Source organism: Fulmarus glacialis, unplaced genomic scaffold (assembly GCF_000690835.1).
Source record: "Fulmarus glacialis isolate BGI_N327 unplaced genomic scaffold, ASM69083v1 scaffold34376, whole genome shotgun sequence".
Lineage (NCBI taxonomy): Eukaryota > Metazoa > Chordata > Aves > Procellariiformes > Procellariidae > Fulmarus > Fulmarus glacialis.
In genome coordinates, this window is record NW_009219331.1 from 3272 (window position 1) to 22223 (window position 18952).

General features: G+C 36.7%; 1 protein-coding gene across 2 annotated transcripts; it reads left to right on the plus strand.

Moving 5' to 3' along the window:
• The first annotated feature begins 248 nt into the window (after positions 1-248).
• TBK1 (TANK-binding kinase 1) lies at positions 249-18179 on the plus strand. Of its 2 annotated transcripts, none has more exons than XM_009580334.1 (15): positions 249-364; positions 2182-2322; positions 3107-3236; positions 3840-4021; positions 4882-5042; positions 6950-7060; positions 8860-9039; positions 10585-10781; positions 12018-12076; positions 13257-13348; positions 13774-13875; positions 16499-16577; positions 17455-17576; positions 17705-17781; positions 18136-18179. In XM_009580334.1, the coding sequence occupies exons 1-15, from the start codon at positions 278-280 to the stop codon at positions 18177-18179; spliced, it is 1764 nt and encodes a 587-aa protein (XP_009578629.1). In that variant the 5' UTR covers positions 249-277. The 2 variants fall into 2 exon arrangements, with proteins under 2 accessions (XP_009578629.1, XP_009578630.1); XM_009580335.1 differs by having other exon boundaries at positions 254-364; positions 12018-12080; positions 13261-13348.
• The last annotated feature ends 773 nt before the right edge of the window (positions 18180-18952 follow it).

An 18952-nucleotide genomic window follows, 5' to 3' on the forward strand; every position in this document is an offset into this window, starting at 1 on the left:
TTTTGGGGAGTAAAGACCTCAAATGCAGAGAGGTGTTGTGTCTATGGCATTAGTTTTGATTGTTGAGCATGTTGTTGTTTCTTTATTTCACCTCTTACTCGTCTGCTTGGTTGTTCTTAATTATTTCTGTATGTCTTTGGAGTTGTGGCTGGGGTTTTTCTTTTTTTCCTTCTAATTAAAATAAGTCCCTTTTGTGTATTTTACTAAATTATAATTCAATATTTTTAACCTTTTGTTTTTAAGGTGGAAAAGAAAACTGTCTAATCAAAGAGCAAAGATGCAGAGCACTTCAAATTACCTCTGGCTGTTGTCTGACATTCTAGGACAGGGAGCTACTGCAAATGTTTTCCGGGGACGACATAAGGTTTGTGAGGAATTACTAATCTGAGCAACATGTAAAACTGAATTTTTTTCATATGTGAGTAGTGTCATGAAATGAACAAAAAAACCATTCAAGATTTAGGCCTAAAGCAAATATATCTTTGTAACTATTCATACTTAGTTTTTAATTTTTAATATTCATCCATTGAATTAGAGTTCTATACAGTTATTTCTGAAGATTTGTTTTTAATATTGCATTATTTGTCCTTGTAAAATATGAACTGTTATTAATTCTTCATTCTTCCATTCTTCAGTTTTATGGAAAAAATACTCCTTGCTTAAGAATTTAAATAGGAATAAAAGTCTTATCAGTTTTTATTACATGATATGTTATTTATGTCATTGTTAAATTCTCTTTTCATAGTTTTTCCCTGTTCTTTTAAAACCTGTTTTTTGTGATTTCTATGATTTTGTACTGTAAGTGAAATATTCTTAACATATTATCGTATTGGATGAAGTTGCAGTTAATCTTTGTCCGTAAGTCAATGCTTCATACATGCCTAGGATACCATCTTCTTGGTGACATGCCTTGAGTAACCAGTACAAAATAGTACATCTTTGAGCAGTTTTGCCACATAAATGTTGTACTGATGTGTATGTTGTAACCTGAGTGAGGGGCTAAAATGACCTTACTTGTGTAGGTCATTCTATTCCTATTAATTTCACGGTATGTCTCACAAAATGAAGATAAGCCTAGTTGTGAAAGTAATGTTCCCTTATAGTAATGACAGTCTGTGTGAAATCAATATGAAGTTATATATAAGCTACAGTGTTTTCTATGTTTCACATTTAACTGTGAAGCAATACTAAGCAATAATTAGCAGTTAATGTGCTTTTCTGGGTGAGTGAATTTCAGCACAGAATGGTTCCCCTGTAAAGCTTACGGTTTCATGGTTGCACCCCTCATCACCCTCACTAGTCTGAGCACATGACCTGCAGCTCATTGTCCAGGGGAGAAAACTTTTACCTGGGCATCAGTAGTGCACGTAAGTGTGCTGTACGACACACCTAGTCTAAGCACAGGACGTCTTTGTCCTTAGAAAGAATCTGTCGCATACTGCTAATGTAAGCTTATTCCTAGAGTGGACGCAGGGAGGTACTTTGCCCTAAGAGGGACAGGAGTTGCACTCTCAGCTGGTGCTGTGAGTGCCTGAGCATGTTGGGGCTTAGTCCCACTCGAGAACTTAAGTCTCTGGTTAAACTCAGGACTGTGCTCATGTCATTTATCATGTGGGTTTGAATTGCTTCAGGAATTTGCATGAGTGGTATGTAGTGCTTGACACTGCCTTCTTGGAAAAAACCAAAATACTGCTTTATTAGTATAAACAGTACAGTAAAGAAAAAGACAGCAATGTTTAGCTTCCAAAAGTTGTCTCTTAAGCAAGCCACGATTCTCAACTGTAGTATGTGCATGTCTCTCATTGATTTGTGCAAGTGGCTTACCTGTTGCTGAAGAATTTTTTTTCAGCAAAGTTCATGGGTCGTTCTTAAATGTGTAGCCTTTCTTATGCTAACTGTTCTTTTTTTAAAAGCACTTAGATTTTGTGGGCTAACGTTGAGTTTCCATTCTGCTAGTCTGTTTGCTTCTAGTCTATATTAAACTAAACCAATATACGCATAATTTTTTTTAGTGGGATCTTAATTTCCACCCTAACACAAAATACTATTTTGAACTATTTCTAATCTGGGTATGCTCATACGCACAACAGAAGATCTCAAAATGCTTGGATAATGGGTATATGTACATTTACAATCTTATGCTTCTGTTTGATTAGTAATTTGTTTGTTTGTTTTGAATAGAAAACTGGGGATTTATATGCTGTCAAAGTATTTAACAGTATAAGTTTCCTTCGTCCTGTGGATGTTCAGATGCGAGAGTTTGAAGTGTTGAAGAAACTAAATCATAAGAACATTGTCAAATTGTTTGCCATCGAAGAAGAGGTAATGAATTGTTGTAGTTGTAATCTGAGATGCATGGTAGTAACCACAGTGACTGTCTTTTTGCTTTATCCTTACTATAGAGTTACATTTTTAAAGAATGGTAACATATGATGATATGCTCTGACCCAACCACCACCATTTTTTGTTTTTCTTTCTTTTTTGTTGTTGAAAGAATATGCTTGCTTTCAGTATTTAGGCACAGGTTATGATTCTTCAAAGCCATCTCCAGAAGCCACTGTCCTAAGCTTTGTCTTGAATTAGGGTTTTTAAGCTATCTACATGTACGAATATTTAATACATACTGATAGTTGGAGGTGTTTCAATAATCCTGACAATTTTATGCTTTTGCTTTGCAACCAACTAAAGTAATGACATAGGACATGTAGAACTGTATGTTAGTATGAATTGCAGTAGTTGTGCTGAAACTGAGACTGCTCAGTTGAAATGACCCAGATGCTGAGATTAGTAAAGAGGAAAGAAGGACAATTGCTGCTCTCTGCTTTTCTGTGCTATAGTTTCTCATTTGTCCACCTATCAATACTGCTGTCAGTCCTCTAAGTGCCTAGAACGTGAGGCTTTCTTAATTTTTTCCCCACTCTCCAAGTTAGAATACATGAAACATATTAAAGTTCACCTGCACTTCTTTTGAAGAAGACCACCAGAATGGGATTTATGATCTAGCCGCAAATTTTTTTTTTTTGAAAGTAAGATCCTGTGGTTATATGTAATTTCTGACATTGTTTTCACAATAGTCACAGACTTATCTTTTTTAATTTTTTTCCAGACAACGACTAGACACAAAGTACTAGTTATGGAATTTTGTCCATGTGGGAGTTTATATACAGTTTTAGAGGAGCCGTCTAATGCCTTTGGTTTGCCAGAGTCTGAGTTCTTAATTGTTTTGAGAGATGTGGGTATGTAGACTTCGCTCTTTAGTCTAATTTGTTGACTGAAACAAACTCATACTTGTTTTGTTTATTTTGAAACAGCAAGAGACAAGGAATTTGAATGACTGTCAACCAATTGAACAAATTAATACGGTCATAAGGAGTCACATCTTTTATTTATGTCTATATTGGTATAGATAGCTGCATTAAGAAGCCATTTCCGTTTAAAGCATTGCTATAATTATTTTTTGTTTGTTGTTTCAAGATTATTTGTCACATGTTGGACTGATTCCTAATGAAAATTAATCTCAGAAGAGTAAATTAGAAAAATAATGAGGTTTACCTGTGTCTGCCTGTTACAAAATTTTCCTCCATTACTTTATGGGAAAGATGTTGCTGAGAGCAAAAACAACTGTAATTTAGCTGTTTGAAAGAAAAAAAGGCAAAAATGCTTAGAGTATTGTCTGGTCCTGGTCTTTTTGCTAATTGAGTGTCCCTTCTCATTCCCATTTCCCAATGAGAAACTAAACACATATGTCTTCCTAGCCTCGGTTACAATTCAATGCTTGTGCAGTCTGTGTCAAGATGTATACATAAATTTTGGTTTGTTTTTTTTTTTTTTGATTGAAGTGGCTGGGATGAATCATCTCCGGGAGAATGGAATAGTGCACCGTGACATCAAACCAGGCAATATAATGCGTGTTATAGGTGAAGATGGTCAGTCTGTTTACAAACTTACGGACTTTGGTGCTGCAAGAGAACTTGAAGATGATGAACAATTTGTTTCTCTCTATGGCACAGAAGAGTATTTAGTAAGCCCATATGATTTCACTTTCTTTTGAAGAACTGTTTGAAGCCCGGAGTCCTTTGTGATGAGAGTTGAATAGGTGAAGGTTGGACTGTTGGGAATTAGTATTTAATCCTTTGTCTTACAATTGTTTTTATAACTTTCCACTTTTTTTTTCCACTTGGGTCATGCCAGTTCTTCCGCTGATCTGAGCACAGTAGCGTTAATTAATTTCCAGGTCCAACTTCCACTGTTACCTTGTGTGAAAGGAAGAACAACAGTGTTTTAGTTATGAATGTCTTTGCCTTTATCTCTGTAGGTATTTTTCGGTTTGTGTTTGAGCTACTTGGATGATGTTAGATGTAGTTAAGATTCACTTGACATCTTAGTTAACCAAAGAGAGGCAGGCAGAGAAGCATCAATACAAGCATCTTAGGCATAATTTTCTTCCTGCCATGTTTTCCCACATGTATTTTGGGGGAGTTTCCCACAGTATTGTGACTGATATTCTCCTCTGCTGTGGATCTTTTTCCAGTTTGGTTTCTGTTGTTTCAGAATCATCTGTCCTCTTCTTTAGTGGTGTTTTATTCTAGTAGTCAATCTTTAGCTAAATTTTAAAATATTTTTTGCAAACCTTTAGTAAAAGTGGCTATCATACCTAGGAACACTTTTACCTTTAGTAAAAGTGGCTATCATACCTAGGAACACTTTTGTGATATTCTGTCAGAATAACTCAAGCAAATTCTATGATACAAGCTAACTTTGCTTTTCCATTAAGTTTAGAATGACAAATTATCTTGCTGTGAAATGATAGATTGGGTTTTTGTTCTTTATATTGTTCATAAAGCAATTCTAACGTCTTTTTTCTGTTTTTTTTCTCTTTAGCATCCTGATATGTATGAGCGAGCAGTTTTGAGGAAAGAGCATCAGAAAAAGTACGGAGCCACAGTTGATCTGTGGAGCATCGGGGTGACCTTTTACCATGCTGCAACAGGGAGTTTGCCTTTCCGACCTTTTGAAGGACCTCGTAGAAACAAGGAAGTGATGTAGGTAATTTAGAAGGAGAATTTTATCTGTTCATAAATTAAGTCAGTCCGTGAAATGCTTTTTATCAAGGAAACCTACACACATATAGTAAACATTAAAATAGTGAAAATATTTAAGGAAAAGCGTTCTTTAACTTTATTGTGGTTTAACCCCAGTAGGCAGCTGAGCACCACACAGCTGTTCGCTCATTCCCCCGCAGTGGGATGGGGAAGAGAATTGGAAGGGTAAAAGTGCGAAAACTCATGGGTTGAGATAAAGACAGTTTAATAAGTAAAAAAAAAAAACCAAACAAAAAACCAACAATAAAAGCCCCCCACCCCTAAACCCAAAGGAAAACAAAACCAACAAAAACAAGTGATGCAAAAAAGCCCCAATTGCTCACCACCAGCCAGCTGATGCCCAGTCAGTCCCTGACCAATTGCAGCCCTGGCAAATTTCTACCCCCAGCTTTTATTGCTGAGCATATGGTATGGAATATCCCTTGGGGTCAGCTGTCCTGGCTGTGTGCCCTTCCAGCTTCTTGCCTGCCCCCAGCCTACTCGCTGGCAGGGCAGTGTGAAAAGCAGAAAAGGCTTTGACGCTGTGTAAGCACTGCTCAGCAATGGCTAAAACATCCCCGTGTTATCAACACTGTTTTGGTCACAAATCCAAAACACAGCACCATATGAGCTACTATGAAGAAAATTAACTCTATCCCAGCCAAAACCAGTATAAACATTCTGCTTCAACGAGGATTTTACTGTATGGCACCTTAAGACCTGAATTAAGCATCAGAGCTCCCCCAAAATACTGATGTTTTTCCACACATCTTTCCTTTACCATGGCACTGGGCTGGTCTGTTGCAGTATGGTGTATCTAACCTTGGATATTCGGCAAAATTATGGTATTCTGAAGTGAGTTTTCAGTTCTGCAAATTTTTGTTGTCCTTTAAATGATTGTCTTCCCATGCATTACCCATGAGACTGACATTTTTTGAGTAGCATAGTTGTGGACTGTGGCTGAAGATAGCAGGGGTAGCTCCTGAATGGGAAACAGAGATGTGTCTATGACGTGCTGGTTGGAATTGATTCCTGTTTCATCTTAGTCTAGTTCTATTTTGTGATTGTTCTATGTGTTGCATTTAAAAAATAAAGCAAGGTGGTACTTGGGGACCCTAAGAAGCCAGTAACATCTCCTTGCAAAGCTGACTCCAATTTTCTTAGTTTAAGGAACTGCCCATCCTGTGATTATCCCACAGGCATTCTTGTTGTATCTGCTTGAGAGATAAGCAAGGAACATATGTTTTGTATGTACCTCGTCCTCCAAAAAGAGAAAGCACAACTGAAATTTTCTGCTGCAAAAAGCCTGTTGCTCCTGATGCGTTTTATGAGAAACTTGAGAAATACTAGCCTGTTCAGTACAAAGTTAGACAATGCCAAATTGTATCCAAATTGCTAGGTGTTTCCAAGTTAAAGTAATTTCTCAAAGTCCACCTCCTGTTCCTTCTTTATCCCCAAGTGACTTTGTGGTGGTTAAATGTCATCTCTTGCCATGGAACATGCTAGAAGTTAGTCATGTGAATGCCTAAATTGAACTGCCTTGGACATCTGACTTTGATTAATTAACACTTGTGAAAAAACTGCATCTTCCTTCACCGATGCCTGAAATCTGTCCTAATTTTTTTCCAAACCTGAGGTAGACAAAGTTGCTTCTCCAACATAGCCTGGAATGTTTCCTTTTCATTGTTTACTAACACTCTCTGTCAGCTTGTAAGTGAAACTTCCTAATTATTGCACCACCTAGAAATTTAGGCCAATGTGTTGTTTAGATTTATATTATTGATACCCCTTTGAGTATGAGTTACTCGACCTATGTATATATAAGAGGTAGTAGTTGAAGTCTTTATTATTTTTATAATGTATTGCAGGTATAAAATAATCACTGGAAAGCCTTCTGGTGCCATTTCTGGAATACAGAAAGCAGAAAATGGACCAATTGAGTGGAGCTGGGAGATGCCTGTTTCTTGTAGTCTTTCAAAGTAAGTTTGAACTTCTCACAAAATGTTTCAATGCTACTTGATTGGGCTTTACCAGTTACTCTCTCAGGATTGGGTCTTTGGAACAGAGATCTGACTGTTGCAGTTGTTTTCTTTGAACTCTTCGGTAGATCAGTACAGTCTACTATTAGGTTATCAAGTATTTTTTCTTCCCATCTGTCAAATAGTTTTATGACTGCTAATTTACAAATGAGCACCGAGAATCTGAAGTGGTGTGAGTAGAAGAAAGATTATTACTATTTTTTCTCCACCCTCAGGAAAGAGTATGAAGATTTAATAAACTTTGAATTGACGGCCCCCCTTTCTTGCAAGAATGTGACTTCAGACATTACAAAGATTAGGCAGTAGGAAGGAAATTACAAGAAAAGACAGTTCAGGGACTTGCATTTTTGCCAGAAAAAAATTCACATCAGCACATTTTAACATAATCTCACAGTATCTTTTAAATTTTTTTATCATCATATTTTTGCTTCATATGTCATAATACTGAGTAGGAAGAGCCATGGAAGATCTAATCTCAATATGATCTTAAAAACACCTACCATAACTCATTTACCTATTTATTTTCCTGAGACTTCTTCAGTACTTTAAAGTTACTGCTTTTTCACGGTAAAGGGAGAAAGAAATTGTTCTGTCAATGAAAGACTCTAGAAGCAAACTTTTCTGAAAGCCAAATATGTAGATCCATAAGGGGTGTAGAGTGAAAGTCTGTTTTATATCAATTCATTAGTTTATAGTGTGCAGAACTTGCAATTTATATATATATTTTTCATTATACTGCTCGGTTGTTTCCTCTGCTTATTCCATATAATTGAAGTGCTTGAAATAATCAATGAAGCAGATTTTTTCGTTAAACATCTCTTTACAGTAGTATTTTCAAGTAGCATTCAAACAGTATTTACTGTTGTGAGTTTAGTACTAAAGTGAGTTTGAGCACAGCATCCACTGACCTCTAATGGGGCCGTCAGTATGCTTGTAAGCCACTGGAGCTTGCTTCAAAATGTTACCGGTTTTACCACTGGATTCAGGTTTGACGTGTATATAATGATAAAACTTTGAAAAAGTTGTTCATGGTAACACAGGAGTAGGATCCATGCAGTTCCTTGCAACTCAGATTCTCAAAGTAGAAATACAAGAAATTTAAGCTGGCCTTTCTCCTGCAATAGTAATGACTGTAAGGCAATAGTTGCACATTTTTCTTTGCAGCAGTTGAGCTGCATGTGTGGAGTACTTATTTAGCCCCATATCAATCAGGATGAATTCTGTTAGTGTTGACAATTTAAATAATGAGTCTTTGCTAACCCAGCTGATTTTGATTGAAAGCAACATAGTGTGCTCACGCAAGCAACTCAGCCAGCAAACCATAAATGGCAGTGGCTTCCTTCAAAGTGATAAACTGTGGTAAGTGTGTGGGGTGAGCTAGGTAAAAGACTACTGCCCAGCAGTGGTAGAAGGTGACCTTAGTTTTACAATATAGACTTTTTAAATCGTATGCTATTTTTCCAATGCCCATGAAATTTGTCAAATACCAAGGAAAAAATATTTGATAGCTGAGCCTAAAAAGGAAAGAGATAGTATGTGTATCAATGAAAAACAATGGATATTACCATTGAACATTTTGTTGTTCAGTAGAGGGGGGGGAAAAAAAAGCACTGGAGTATTCTTCAAGGGATAATAGATTTGCATTCATGAGACAAGTCAAATGAAGTATTGCAATTGGTTACAAGGTGAAAAGATCAAAGTAGATCCAAGTTGTCTTATCTCTTCCTGGTGTCCTCTAGGGGTCTGCAAGTACTACTCACACCTGTCCTTGCGAATATTCTTGAAGCAGACCAGGAAAAATGCTGGGGATTTGACCAGTTCTTTGCAGAGACGAGTGACATACTGCACCGAATAATAATCCACATCTTTTCAGTACAGCAGATGACTTTGCACAAAATTTATATTCACAGCTATAATACGTAAGTTTTCTCTCTCTCTATTTTCATGACTTTGCTCTTATTCACGCAAACAGTACTGTGACCTTAGATCACTAGTGCTACAAATTCATTAGCCTTTCCTTGGCGGTTTATCTGAGGAAGTGAAAGCTTGTAATTCTGTGTAGTCACAGTGCATAGAAGCATGTTGATCAAAAATACAAATAAAATCATTGAAGGTCAAATCAACTGATCTTAAACTTGGTCTTAATCAGTGACAGAACACAGACTTAATCCTTGATGAGAATCAATGTGTCTGTGTTCATAATGGATACCAACTCATCCCACATTTGTATATGTTACTTATTGACAAAGTAGTTTTCCAGTGACTGTGTTCAACTCTCGCTTTTCTTACCTTGTCCTCAAGAATACAAAATGTGCACATCATCTGTGTCTGACATAAAACTCTCACAGGGGTTCTGAAGTTGTAGTTGGTACAATTTAGGATCCTGAGCCTGAGTTATATGGAGTTCACTTTATGGTCATTAAGTGCTGATGTTAAAAGCTGTAAAGTCTGGTTTACAGTCTGATACAAAAATAAGTGCCTTTTCTCTGCCTTATTACACATAATACAGAGCATGTGTTATTCTCTAATATGCAAACAGATACAGTTATTTCATCAAATGTGTAAATACAGTTCTGGCCTTTTCCAATTTTTCTTTTCTATTCTGTCATTTGTATTTTGAGAGAGCTCAAATACTATTTTTGCAGAGATATCTTGCTTGTAGCTCAAACTGCTATTTGTACTTTATTTTTTAAAATTTATTTTGTTATTATTTACCTTTATAATTATTTGTATACTAGCTGTAGTATTAAGAAGTGACAGTGTACTAGTGCTGCACAGGAGGCAAATTGGTCCTTCCTGTTAGTGTTGTTAAAGTTTTTCTTCTTTGTTGGAGGTTTTGTTTGTTTGTTTGTTGTTTGTTGGGGTTTTTTTTTGAGGGGGAGAGGTTTGTTATAAATTCTTATGCCTTGTATCCATTGATTGCTGGAAATAAAATACCAAAGTGTCTTTGGTCTTCCTTATCACTGCTGTTTTAGGAGATAATCTGGCTGTCTGTTAGCTTACAGGCTGAATTTAAGGTGTGTGCTTTTTGACATGTAAAACACCAGACTTTTCTCTTAGAGAGACCATCCATCTCCTTTGAAGAAAGGGGTATGCCTGAGAAAACTAAAGTATGCTTCCTTCCTCTCATCTTCCTCTCATCTGGTGTTGCCTGTTTTTACTGACCTTCAGGCTTCAGGCCAAAGCATGTTTGTTTACACAGACGTGCTTTGGTGGAAAATCAGAGGTAGAAAGGGAAGTTTGGTATTTTGCAGGAAATAGTATTTATTTTTGTAACAGAGCAACCTGGAGCCTTAGGCAGTGTTCTGCTTTTTGTTCTGCTTGTAAGTCAAAAGCTTTATGTGTAAAACCAGTTCTTAATTAATCAGAAGCGAAAGAGATTTTTATTTAAGTAATACAAAATCTGAATTGTTGAACTATTGTAGTGAGTCTAACTGCTACTGAATATATTGTTTGTATCATAGAGCTGCTATATTTCATGAGTTGGTCTACAAACAGACAAAAATACCATCTCAGAATCAAGAACTGATATATGAAGGTCGGCGATTAATACTAGAGCCTGGCAGATTGGCACAGCACTTCCCCAGAACAACTGAGGAGAATCCTATCTTTGTAGTAAGCAGGGAGGCTGTGAACATTGTCGGATTAATCTATGAAGAAGGTATATGAAAGTAATTTCCTCTTTCTTATTGCTATCTTTTGTGAATAGTTTGGGTTAATTATCGGTTTATGTCTGTTATGTCTTAGAAACAGTGTTTGAAAATTTTCGCTGTTGATGCCTGAAGTTCCAAGTATGCAGTCCGATTTTTTTCAAAAATGCTGAGTATCCAGCATATTTTTACAGAAGCAGTAGCGGCTTGTAATGTTCCTAGTGCTGTGAACCTGAGCATTTGTGTGTTAAGATGTAGCGGTGCATATGGAGTTCTGAAATTTTTTGAAGCATGACACTTTCAACAAGTAGAAAGGAACATTATAGAATGTAATTCAAAGCTGGTTCTTTTGTTCCGTTACTCACGAAGTGGAAATTCAAGTTTTGCTTTTTTTTTTTTAATTTGTCATGAATGTGGTTAGCCTTTCAGTTAACAAAGGAGGTCTTAACAACTTATCTTTGCTTAGAAGATAAGGTAATGCCATAACAGAAAAAAAAGAAGTTAAGTTTTTGCGGTTCCATTTATCATTGGGAGGCTTATAGAGGGCCCTATGCCAGAGCCCTTTTTCATAAGGGGTGAGCTGGAGGACATGCCTCCAGCTGAGAGGTCTGTGTTGCTTTTGTCAGTATGTCCTACAAACTGACTGCTCGGGCCAGCTGGCACTCAGAGGTGCTGAAGAGTGTGGGTAGGTGAGCTGTTTGTGGAAGGGTAAGTAGGACCTTTATATTGTGTCAGAGCTTTCCGAAGGAGTCAATGAGCATGAGGACAAAGGAGATTCAGCTGATAGAGGCTACCCTAGGTTTTAAAAAGCTATTTGGTGAAGTCCTGCCCTTAAGAGTCTCAATGAAACTAAGCAGCCATGAGATAAGAGGGAACGGTCTCCCATGCGGGCAAATATAGGGCTGAAGAACAGAAATAAATAATTGGCTTTCTCAATGGAGAGAGGTCGCTAGTGGAGACCTGCATGAAATCTGTGCTTGCAGCATGTTCAAAAGTGAGTCTGGAAAAGGAAGTGAAGGACAGTTTGCTGAAGATACCAAGTTATTTAAAGCATTTAAGGCAAAGGCTGGTTTTGAAGGTGTGCATCAGAACCACACGATATTAAAAGGCTTGGCAGTAACAGATTAGATGAAAATCCGTGTAGATAGACATAAAAACAATGTACAGGGTGGAGAGGGGAAACAGTCTGAACTTTTGAAGTCTCTTACGGAAAATAAGAAAATACAGATGTTTGTTTTATGTTTCAGTTTTACTTCCTAAAGTACATCAACGTTATGATTTGGATGGGGATGCCAGTATGGCTAAAGTGAGTAATTATTATTTTAATTTATATACCTGTCTCAGATAATGATACTGAAATGAAAGCTACTTGATTTTCAGATTAATAATGTTAATGAAACTATTTTTAATATGCTGGTGAGGATTCTGATTGACAGAAATGTATTTGTTTACAAGGGCTCCAAAAGTATATTAAAGCCATACTTCGTATACAGAATATGTTTGTATATTTTTTAAAAAAAGAACAAACCCAAAAACCAGCCTTCTAAAGTCCAAGTGCTTTGTTACTGCATAATTCAGTGATGGGGGGAAAGGAGCCTGCCACTTGGGAGTCCTGAAGTTAACCAGAAGATTCATAACAGGCCTGTGATGGTGCAAAACTTAACATAAGAAAAATAACTTTCATCTTTCTCTCAATAGAGAGGAGTCTGTAGGACTCTACAGAAGAGTGGAATTTCTGTTGCCTCTCTTGCAAATTTTCAGAATCTGTGGGAGACAAGTAGAGGATGTTTCATTCTCTTGGTCGTTTTTCTAAAACTACTGAATGTATGCATTGCCATGCTTTGACTTTGTGACCACCATTTATACTATGCCTATGAAATACTGACTGCTGAGGAGCCTTGTGTTCAGGCATGGTAGTCCAGAAGGCATATGTCTCTTTGAATACCAGAAGTCTTTACAATTAATAAACAGAAAGTCATCAGTTGATAATAATTATTTAAAATATTGTAAATTATAATTTCTGAAACTTTGTTCACAATTCTAAATAATGCAGCAAACTTGTAAATGGCATTAGGTGAATGAGGAGAGTCCCTATCCTTAGAATTTAAAAACGTGTCTTTTTTACGAGTTTCTTTTAATGTATGTGTTTAATTCCTAAACTACTGAAGAAATGTACTTGTGACTTCCCAGAAATTAAAGTAAATCCTGAGAGTAAGTGGTGTCATTTTTGTTTATAAGAGACTTATTTTCATCCCTTACAGATATTTCAGCATAACTGGAAAAACTCACTACCATGTTTAGCTCTGCCTCCATAATGAGAATTTGGTTATCTCCCAACTAAAGTTTGGGCAAAGTTATGCATTTTAAACTACCATCTTCATGTTGCTCTTTCATTAATCTGTGTTGCTTTGTTGTGATTAATTGACTCGAAACAATTGTTAAGAGAATGCCAGGTTAGTACTAATGTTGATTGTTTTTTCCACCAGGCAGTAACAGGTATCGTATGTTATGCCTGTAGAGTTGCCAGTTCTTTGCTACTTTACCAGGAGCTGATGCGAAAAGGAATACGATGGCTAATGTAAGCAACTGATGGAATTTTATTGTGATTTTCCTTTTTTTTAATTGATATATGCCTTGATTATCAACACACAATTCTGTGATCACCCAGTATCTTGGGACATTTTCTTTACTCCTTGAATATGAATAGGCTTTCTGAATTTTTTCCTTCTTTCTGTCATTAAGGAAACAAAATCATTTTTTCTGACAACAAGGTTTAGGTATTTGCAATTTCACTTTCTTCTGTGGATAATTTAAGTCTAACCTCTGGTGACATGCAGGTACAATTGAGCAGCTTGCACAAGATATGAGGATTATACTAATGCGTCTCTAACAGAAAGCAATTCTTACTAGCGGTTATTACTGTAGGTATATTATTGTATTACTGATTGCTGGTAAGATGGCAGTTGAATACTTTTGTTATAGACTAATGCTTCACTTTTTTAGTGAAATAATCAAGGATGATTACAATGAAATGGTTCATAAAAAGACAGAGGTTGTCATCAGGCTGGATTTCTGCAGCAGAAACATTGAGAAAGCTGAGAAAATGTGAGTAGAAGCACTACACTGAATGCATTGATTTTCATTATCATCTTTAATGACAGCGGTATTTTAAGTTATGTTTATTTACAGGGGTTTTGCATATAAAAAATTTGAATCGGCATGGATTTGCTGATGGCAGTGACTTAAGAAGATTTAGTAATATGCTTTACTCAAATTAGAGTGTTAATTTTGCTGCTTAACTTAATGGGAACAAGTAATTACTATTGAGTAGTAATTGTACGTGTTCTTTTTCTCCTTTCTTCTCTGACTCAGCTCATTTGCTGTTGTTGACTTCAGAAGCTATAGTAAAGCCTGGACGAAGAATCGAGTAGCTTTCCTTTCATTAGTGCTTTAGTGCTTTTGTCACTGAGTTTGGTTGTGTGTGTTTATTAAGGATGACTTTAAATACTGCCCCTTCCACAGCTTTAAGACCGTAGCATTTTCTGCATGGAAGGAATTTTAATGTTGAAATATAACATAGAGCAGCTGGGGAAAAAACCCCCAACCAAACCCCTCCCCCCCCCCAACAAATCTGCATTAGGATATCACTAGATCACAGTGCATGCACATAGGGTGCCAAAAGTAAACTGCAGAGGAAATTCTACTTGTCATTTTTTTAAGTGCCTGACTATTATGTTATTTTTGTCTATTTTGGTTAATTCTAATGGCAGAGGTCTGTATCACAGAATCTCACTGTTGCCCATATGGACCCATTTAGATCTATAATAGTAGAAAGTTTTTTAGAGCACTTTCTTTAAAACTGACAAAATTTATAATAGGGAGCAACCAAAGAATTGTTATCTTTTAGCATAGGAGACTTCCAAGTTTCAAAGACCACAGAAGAGACTTATTTCTCTTGTTTTCTATTCCAAGGAAGCAAGTGTTTTCCGGAGGTCAGACTCTTCTGCCCTACCTCTTTCAGTCAAGTGCTGTCTGTAGCAGATGGGATTGCACCATTGAATTCTCCATCCAAGTTTCATTTTTTTCTCTCTCCCGATCTTTGTTTCATCTCTGAGTGCCACTCAGTGTCCAATCCTCAGTCACATTCTTTTCCACTGTCCTTGCAGTGTTTTGTTCAGTCTTTCCGCAAACTAGCATTAGCTTCGTCTTTAAGGTGTGTTATTCCTACGCGGTCTGATACAAACTTTAAACCCCAGCTCTTCATAGGATTCTCCTATGGGTAGTTGTTTTCCTATTCCACCAGATGCCAGTCTCCCCCAAATGCTGTCTTGGTCATAGGATTCTCTAAACTTGCTTCCAGGCTGCTCTGAAAATGCAGATGCCCATAAGATGATTAATGCACACGTGTAGAGCCATTGCGTTTGCAGAGTAGACTTAAGAATAGACTTAAGCCATGTTGGAGCTGCTACACATGTGCGAATTGAAGAGCTTGTATGTAGTAATTATGGATACCCAACAATTTGTCAGATTTGCTGTGTGCGTGCTAAACAAGTACAAACTGACACACCTTGGCTTTAAGATACTTGCTTTTAAAAATAAAAAAAACCCAACAGTGAAACTAGAAAGATAAAGTATACCTGTGTAGCCTAGTTACAAATCATCAGGGCTGTAATCCAAACTCTCCTTCAAGTCAGTTTACACTAGTTGACAGGACTGGTTCTTGTTCACTCTGTATTTGGTCCAGGTAGCTTCTTCCTGCATTCTGCCAGGTCCTCACAGAAGAAAGCCACTTAGGGCTCAGAAGAAACCGCTGTAGGTTCTGATTTGTGACTCTAGTGCATTCAGCAGTATCTCAGAGCAGCAATTTAAAGAAAAATTATGTTCACTTGCGAACTGGAGTAGTTCTCATGTAAACAGAAATTTGCCATGTGTTTGTACATGGTCTTTTGGCCTCCCCCTCCTTACGAAGGGGCAGGATTTTCAGTTTATTTGACTTCAGAAGACTTTTATGGAGTTAGCAAAGGACACGTCCTCTTGTTTGTCCTCCCTTTTCAAGGCTATGCTTCAAAGCATCACAATGCAAAGCTTTTATTTGAAAAGGTAAACAAAGTATTGAACTTGGGCAAAGTAGGTATTTTTTGAAAGCAGCTGAGCTGGTTTTGATGGTGTTTTTAAAAATAAAATGTACCTGAGACTCAACAGGAAAAATACCGTCCCGAATTATTTACTTGGCACTTGAGCTATGGTCATATGGAAAGTATCAATATGAACAGATGGTGCTATTAACCCAGCCTTTAAGGTTTTGGTAACTCAGCCTTTCCAGTAAGTTTCCACAGAAAAGCGTTTTGGTGCACTGGAGTATTAATTCGTTGTGTGTGTCATTGACTACTTTAAGTAACTTTAGTTTGGCAACCTTTTAAAAATTATTTGATGAGAGGGAATAGTTTTCCACTGCCTGTTGAGTGTAAGTAAAGAGAACAGAATAAAGAAGTCAGGAACAGAAGTTTCAAACTTCTTTTTAACAGCTCAAATGTAGGAAACTGTTTAAAATGTTTACATTATTAATGGCCATTAAAGGTTGTCAGTGTTTCATGCTTGCTGCTTGATAGATACTGTATTTCATATAAAAGAAAAGGTAGTTATTGTTAATCTCTAGATTCAAGGGATATTTTGAGTGTATTCAATGCTTGTTTATTTTCTTTTCTAACTGTGGATTTTTTGTGGTCAGATATGAGAATTTGATGCAGATCAACTTGGAAGCATCAGAAGTGGATGAAATTTCAGAGATACACACAAAACTGTTGCGTGTAAGTATCTTACAAAGCCCGTGTCATTCTCAAAATGGTGTTTCTAAAGAAAAAGGCAATACATGATAACACAGATTTTTCTGTGAATAACAACTCTGAATTTTCAAAATCATTTCTAGACTGCCAAAGGTTTTTAAAATACCCATACTGAAATGTGGATATCTTTCTGGAAACAGAGTAAATCCTTTTATTAGCCCAGTGTAATGAAAATAATAAGAAGTACCTGAAAATACAGTCTCATTTTCTAAAATACTCAAGTAAAAAATTATAATGACGAAATATATTTTACTTTGAAGTTCTTTTTCCCTTTCCTTAAAGAATTTTAAACTACTTCGTTGGCTTTCTAAAATGATACATATACAAACACATTTCAGAGTGATCTGCTTTGAAATTTGCATCATGTTTCCAGACAAATAAGGGAAAATGGAAAATAACTTTACACACTGGTGTCCTGGGAGCAGTTATCAAGTTCTCCATTCGAACAGCAAAAGTTGATTAGTGCATTTTTATTTTGAAGATTGTATGAACTGCGGAGAAAGGAATGTATGAATTATGTGGATAGTCATTATATGAATTATTAACAAACCAGAAGAACAAGTGTAGAAGTAAACGGGGAATATATGAAAGGTAGAAACTTATTGTTGAGGATGCTGAAAGAAAATAAATATTAACTAACAGAAATGCCAGCATCAAAGATGATTCTTTCTTTAATAATACCATGTTCTAGCAAAGCCGATGGAGGTAAGTGGTCATATTTCTTTAATGAAGGTCAGTGAAACAATGGTTCTGTAGTATTAACGTGCTCAGTCTGTTTTCAGCCTCAAGTAATTTTTTACTTTACCCAGTGGTAAGATTGAACTTTCTTGCTCCTACATAGCTCTCCAGCTCTCAAGGCACAATAGAAACTAGTCTTCAAGATATCAAAAACAAGCTTTCTCCTGGTGGTTTACTGGCGGACACCTGGGCAAATCAGGAAGGCATGCATCCAAAAGACAGAAAGTGAGTAACTGTATTAATTGTTTTAATATGTCTTGAATTCTACATTGAGTTGTAGCTCATAAAACTCATTGATAGGTACTTAAGTTTATATATAGAAATATCTCATTTTCTTCCTTTTGTCACTCTAGTCCAGAAAGGCTGCAGGCGCTGCTACGTTCCATCACAGATATTTATTATCAGTTCAAAAAAGACAAAGCAGAACGAAGTAAGTAACTTATTTGATTCACTTATAACATTAACTATAATGTAAAGGACAGGTCAGTCCTTGTTCCACTAGGATATTTGTGGTAGGAATGGAGAGTTAGTCAGCAACAGTGAATATATCTGTAGGTCTTTCTTAGTGAGGTACTGTCTTAAAGCCCATATGAATGAAACGCCATTAATCTCATAAATCTGAATTGCAAGACTGGAGAGGAGGAAAAAAAAACGTAAATGACCACTTTCACCTATCAGGATAGGAGAAGGAAACTATATAGGAAATGGGTAAACTTACGGAGTTTTACATAAATACAACTAACAGAATTAAACTGGTAATGTCTGTCATCTGCTCTGATCCTAGGGCTTCCTTATAATGAAGAACAAATTCACAAGTTTGACAAGTAAGTTTTGAAGTTACCTTTGGGAAATACCATGATTGCTTTCAGGTCCTTCAGGTGCTTTTGCCAATAACCTCTTCTGTTGATTTTTATTGTAAATTATAACCTCTTTAGGATTGCTTTTTAAAAACTTTCCTTTAAATATCTTAAATACATAGGGTTGCCAGCATACGATAATGAGGTGCTTTCTGGGAGTGGAGTTTCTTCACTGATAGACCTTCTAAATGTAGATGTGAAATACATGTTTGTTATCTGGACATAACTGTCTTACAGGAAGTACATTTTTCTTCCTGATTTTTCAGGGAGCAAAAAGCCCTCAGTAAGAGTAAAGTGACTTTGTAACTAAGGCGGAGATAATTTTCTACAGCTGAATAAAATACAGGCTACCTGAATGACATTCTAGAATGATTTAATCTTCCAGGAAATATAGCACGCAAAATAGATTTTAATGCAGTTCTCCATGCCTGTTTAAAATTGTCACTTATGAGAGGTGGCCACATTATGTAACCTGAGTGTCTAGACTCCCTGTTAGGCTCCACTGACTCTACTGACTAACTCTTGAGCAACTGTGAACAGCTGCTCTGCTCATGCTGCCGTGCTTGTCTCAGGATTGATTCAGTTCCTCATACGCAGATGCCTAATATTATTTAAGTTGCCCTAAGGTAAAAAACTGGCTGGATGGCCGAGCCCAAAGAGTTGTGGTGAGTGGAGTTAAATCCAGTAGGCGGCCGGTCACAAGCCGTGTTCCCCTGGACTCAGTATTGGGGCCAGTTCTGTTTA